This window comes from Pantherophis guttatus, chromosome 8 (assembly GCF_059756535.1).
Source record: "Pantherophis guttatus breed Tessera chromosome 8, ASM5975653v1, whole genome shotgun sequence".
Classification (NCBI taxonomy): domain Eukaryota; kingdom Metazoa; phylum Chordata; class Lepidosauria; order Squamata; family Colubridae; genus Pantherophis; species Pantherophis guttatus.
Genome location: NC_142070.1, coordinates 20,883,914 through 20,889,913, shown reverse-complemented (window position 1 = coordinate 20,889,913; position 6,000 = coordinate 20,883,914). Strand labels below are relative to the sequence as shown.

Here is a 6,000-nt window from a genome sequence, read left to right as displayed (position 1 = left end):
AACTGAAACTGAAGTTTATCAATATGGAGGGCATTAGCTGAAAAACAGGACAGAATGTCACAATTCGTGCTAGTCGTTTCCGGCTCTAGGAGCAGTGCTCATCTCTGTTTCTAAACCAAAGAGCCAGCGCTGTCCGAAGATGTGTCTATGGTCATGTGGCTGGCATGACTCAATGCCAAAGGCACACGAAGAGCTGTCAGGTTCCCACCAAAGTGGCCCTATTTTTCTACTTGCATTTTTTACATGCTTTCGAACTGCTAGGTTGGCAGAAGCTGGGACAAGTAATGGGAGCTCACCCTGTTCCGCGGCACTAGGGATTCGAACCACTGAACTGCCAACCTTCTGATCGACAAGCTCAGCATCTTAGCCACTGAGCCACCGTATCCCCTTCTCCATGGTCTTAGGCTATGTATAAAAAGCCTTCTCTCTTCTACTCCCAAATATTCTAGATACAGAAGTTGGCTGACATGGAAATTTAATCTTCAACGTGCAAAGCAGTTTATTCCACTGTTAATTCAGGAAGCAGAGGGATCCATTTTTCCCAAAGTACGCTGTCTGAGGAAACTGACTCATTCTGCCTTAATGGTAGACTTCAGCTTCAATCATTCTTGGAAACAGCATGTCTTAAGGTAGAATTGAAAAGATGGTAGCCCAAATTGCACAATACAAGCCTTTCCCTAATTGGAACTGCCTCACCAAACATTCTTTTAAAAGTCTGGAGAGTGTAATTTCTTAGAGTAATGGTAGCATTCATTCTGCTTTTAAGTATGGCCATCATTAAGTGTGAGTGGGTGTGTTCCGAATGCCTTTTTAAAATACATTTTCAACATTATCAAAGTGACCTCTTCTAGAGGGAGATCCGTTCCCTTAAGCAACCTTTCCTGACCTCTGCAGCTAAAGAACAAAATAACGGAGTAACAAAAACACTGACGCCTGCCAAAGAAGAAGGAGTTCCTGTGAACGGGCTGAAACAATAAATCTCCTCCATGCTGAATTCCTGGAGGGAGGCTGTCGTATTTCCTCCCGTTCTTTATCAAGGTCCCCCAAATAAGCAGGATGGGCAGTGGCTCTCCACAGCTGGCCTTACTCCCTCTTTCTCTCTGCTACAAACCTTTCCCACCGGCTAATTACAACCAGGTTGGGTGAGAGAGCTTTGGTCCTGCTGCTGCTGCTGCTACCTTTGGAAAGAGAGGTCTGGAGCACCTTGAACGATGGCTGGGAAGCTGTGGAGCACTGTCCTCCTTTCCCTGGCTTTGTCTGGCTTCTTCTGTGAGAAGGGTAAGGCCTCAGTTTTATTTGCCACCCTTTCAGCTTTCTCAGAGCAGCGGAGCTAGTGAAGGGGCAGCCTGTTATGTTGCCATTTTGTCACCAGATTGCAGTCATATTTGTTTGGGTCTCAGAAACTGTACATCTACTATGAAAAAACCCCCCACATAATTCTTTCTAAAACTAAAAAGTAAAAAGATCTGTCTCTCGTATCTTATCAGTAAACTTTTCTAGAGGACTAGCTCCTTGTAAACTAGCAGCTGAGGCTAATGAATTATTATGATTTATTTAGCAGATGGCAACTACAGAGGTCTTGCAATCACTGATATACAAATTTAGTTTAAATTAATGTTATAATTTGATATCTAAGGAAGCTAACCATCTGACTGCTGCTGGTGTGGCTGCGGTAACATCATCCCAGGTGCCGTGAATTAATTAAAATTTGTATTGTCATATAGGCATCCAAAATGATTTTTAGAAGAATTCCCCACCTGTGATCAAACATCACAAACTCCTTTTAAACTCCCTTTTACAACCTTGCAACCCAGGGTAATTCAGAGTAGAGTGGGGTGGCTGGGTGGAACTGAGCATCACAATCCTGCTAAAAATCAACTACTTGCCTTAGAAATACTGCATTTAAAGAAGAAGGTTGCTTTTCCAGCACAGTAATTGGAAAGAAACTCCTTTAACCACAAGAATTCACTTTGCAGCAAACAAGCATTGGATTGCATTAGTACAAGTCCCATTGTATTTAATGAACTCAGTGCCAGAAAAAGAAATATGCTATTGTTCTGTGGCCATTTTCTATTTGTATTTCTAATTTTATGCTAGTAAGAAGAATAAGGTGGGGAATAAAGCAATGTACTGGCAAGAGTAGAACACTCTGATCTGTGACAGTTTGGGGAACATGATGCAACTGGGACTGGAGATATTACAGATTCATTTCTTAATATTTATTATGGATTCTAGCATTGGTGCACTCTGTGGCAATCTTTAGAGGGCTGCCCATTTATCAAGAAAGTAATTCAAAACAATAATCAGAAAGCAACTAGTACTATTCCTTTTTCAAAAGCTCTGAAAAACCGGAGGCCAGAAATTTCATTTAGCAAGAAAGAAATTGGTTTTATTGTTATTTATTCTAGTGGTGCCTTCTAAATTGGTGCATAGCTTCCTTTTATCCTTTCACAGATGTTGGAATAGACCAATTGACTGAATGGCTAGCAACTATTGGGACCCTTGTGGTTAAATAATTATGCAATCCTAGGTACTGAATTAAAACCACTGTCTTTTGTTGCAAAAGAGGAGACTGGGATTAACAGAGTTCTCACTGAAAATTCTGTTTGCATCTCAAAATTCTCTTGTATTTGTCAATGCTAAGATCTAAAACCCCTTGATATATCTATGTCTGATATATATACATGTGCACAAACACAACTTAAAATGGAGAAACATTACTATTGATAACCAGTAGTATAACCAACGTGCTTTTAAACAGCAAAATAAAAAGGTTTTGGAACAAGGGACAATAAAAAAATTGTATTCACATGAGTAAAAATGTGTGGGTGCATGTATATATTGCTCAGGACGAACTGAGCAGATGAATTAATACAATTTTATTCAATATAATAAACCTATTTTTTCTGAACCCTGGATTCCTACCCATATTCCTTTAATTGGTTATTAACTAAACTTTGTAGCTTGACAATACAGGATATAGAATCAAGGATTTAAGTTACAGGAAGACAGATTCCTGTTGAGTGTTATGAACAGGAAGAGCAATTTAGCAGTACATAATTAGAAGATTAAAAACTCCTTCACTAGATATGATAATGGCTGGATAATCATGCTTTAATTTGGATTCCTACCTGGAGCAATGGGTTGGTTTTAATGGTCTAAGTGACAATACATGCTCAAAAAGGGGGAAATGCAATTGACATAGGATGAATTGATAGAGGGGATTGAGTTAGATGTTCTGTCTCCTATTCTTTCTCCTGGAGTTTAAAAAGTCTTATAGACATCTAGTATGTGAGTATATAGTAAGGCAATGAGTCACAGGGCAGCTACAGAAGGAAAAGATGGAAGTGCTTTGAAAGAGTTGAGATTGTGCCATGTTTGCACCCATACACACACTAAACAACCCTCATAAAAAGAAATTGAAAACAATGTGCAATCTGGTAGATACACACAATTTAATCCTAGAATTGGAATTGACCATTTTAGGCCATTAAACTGATTTTGCCAAAAAATAGTTTGTAGAGTATATATATATATAAGACCGGGTCTTATTTTCTTTTGGCCCCAAAATAATCAGTATGACTTATTTTCAGGAGGTGTCTTATTTTTTTCCATGTACGGGAGGCACACTTCTGCTTGCCCACAGTGGGGCAACTGGCCATGTGGCCACCGCTACAAGGCAGTGGGGTGGAGCTGCTCCATATGCCCTGCACCAGCTTACTTCAGGGTCCCTGCAACCAGGCCACCCACGCCCCGACACTTGCCTCGCCTTGCAGCAGCAGCTCCAGCAGCCACATCCAGCAGTACCCTATGTGGCTGCCAGTCCACTTCTGCTTGCTCGTGGCTGCAATGGAGCAGGAGGCTGAGCAACACACCATTGCCGCGGCCATGAGGTGGTGGAGCTGCCCCGTGTGCCTGCACTGGCTTACCTCAGGGTCACCACAGCCAGGCCATCCATTCCCTGACACCTGCCTCACCACATTGTTATAGCTTCAACACACCTCTCAGCCTCCTGCTCCATTGTGGCCATGAGCAAGCAGAAGAAATGGACTGGCAAGCATGTGGTCTCCTGATACACATGGCTGTTGGTGCTGCTGTTGTGAGGCAGGTGTTGGGGCGTGGATGGCCTGGCTGTAGGGGCCCTGTGGTAAGATGGTGTGGGGCGGATGGGGCAGCTCCACCACCACCCCGCCTCACCTCATGGCCATGGCACGAGCAACCAGATGAAATGGGCAGGTGCCGGCTGCACAGGCTATTAAGTAGGGCTTATTTTGGGGGTAGGGCTTACATTAGGTGCATGTAAAAAACATGCTAGGGCTTATTTTCAGAATAGATCTTGTTTTTGGGGAGACATGGTATATACTATATATTCATCTATTTTCTGGGTGCACTGGCAATATATGAATCAGTGGTGGGTTGCTACCGGTTTGCCCCAAATTGGGTGAACCGGTAGCGGTGGTGGTGGGAGGCTCCGCTCACCTGCCCGGATGTCTCTGCGCATGCCCAGAAGTGTGCGTACGTGAGAATGCGCCCATGCCCACAAGCAAACCGGTAGCGACGGGATTTGAAATCAGTAGTGGGATTTGAACCACTACTGATATGAATGGACATAAGTCATGACATAATTTACAGCCATTATTTTTATAAATACATTGGCAAATACATTGCCAATGTATTTAGCCATATAGATATATAGCTAGCACCAAATTTGTAAATCAATATCCATATGCAAAATGTCATAGAGATATCATAGAGATGTGGCCTACACTGTAGTCATTTAAGACTGCTATGCAACACTTTGGTTTTAAGGTAAATGGATGCTTTGGAGCATAAAAGAACACAAAAATAGAACCTTTTAGCAATTCCTTAAGCTAGTCCTTTCTCAACATTAAGTGGCAGTAATGGAAAGCAAAGGCACAGTTTTTCAAGCACCACGAGGATATCCTCCTCCCAACTTTTTAAGTCCTTTTTTTAAAAAAACAACAACATAGAACTGCCCAGAATTTTACTCCACTGAATGCAAGAACTTCTAGGGGGAGATTTGTGTGTGTGTGTGTGTGTGTGTGTTAGTTAAATATATTAGTGTGCTGTTAGATTATAAATGGATATTACCTCACAAGACTCCCTTATTTTGTGGCTGCCAAAACATCTCAATACTACACTCCTGAAAACAGTTACAGCAGTAATTTTTTTTAATGGTTAGTTTTGGAAAAGACATAAAATAAGTTTTAACATATTTGTTCTCCATTTCAGGGGTGTAAATGGAGGACATGTCTATGAGATATTTGTCCCACTCCCTTTTTATGTGCATCAGTGGACATTAAAAAGGGGGCGGGCTTTGATCACATGATCATAATCCTTTTAGCCCTTCCCCCCGAACGTCTGTCTCAAACTTCCTAGCATCTCAATAAAATCCCTGTACCTCAGAGGCTTAATGTTTTTCCCTCAGAGACATTTTCTTTCTTTTCTTTTTTTAATTTTAACTCTTTTAATCCAGTTAAAAAAAAATTATCACTCCCATGCAAACACATAGCATCTGCAATTCCTCAATCAGCACAGATTCTTTTCTTTTCCTTTAATTCCCAGCTTCTGAATTCTAATAAAATTATAACTTCTTAAATGTTATTCATAATGAGAGAATCAGTCCACAGAACAGTTTCCGCTGAGGTTCTCTTTTGTGCTACTTAGCTGAAGTGTTAATACTTGAACAATGTAGAAGACCAAGTATCAGGGGTGCTATTCATAAGGTTCTGACAGGTTCTGGAGAACCGGTAGCGGAAATTTTGAGTAGTTTGGAGAACCGGCAAATACCACCTCTGGCTGGCCCCAGAGTGGAGTGAGAATGGAAATTTTGCAATATCCTTCCCCCAGGAGTGGGGAGGGAATGGGGATTTTGCAGTATCCTTCCCCTGCCACGCCCACCAAGCCACGCCCACAGAACCAGTAGTAAAAAAAATTGAATTCCACCACTGCCAAGTATAGTTATTTTAATATTTTCTA

At 41.5% G+C, this 6,000-nt stretch overlaps 1 protein-coding gene across 4 annotated transcripts in view; it reads left to right on the top strand.

The window, feature by feature from the left end:
• Positions 1-998: 998 nt before the first annotated feature.
• Positions 999-6,000, top strand: part of EMCN (endomucin) — a 47,705-nt gene continuing 42,703 nt past the window's right edge. For 3 of the 4 annotated variants that reach the window (XM_034442176.3, XM_034442173.3, XM_034442172.3), the window contains exon 1: positions 1,003-1,278. In XM_034442176.3, coding sequence (XP_034298067.1) covers positions 1,212-1,278 — 67 coding nt within the window. In that variant the 5' untranslated portion in view covers positions 1,003-1,211. Of the gene's footprint in view, positions 1,279-6,000 lie in introns of all 4 variants that reach the window. The other variant, XM_034442174.3, reaches the window with a different exon arrangement.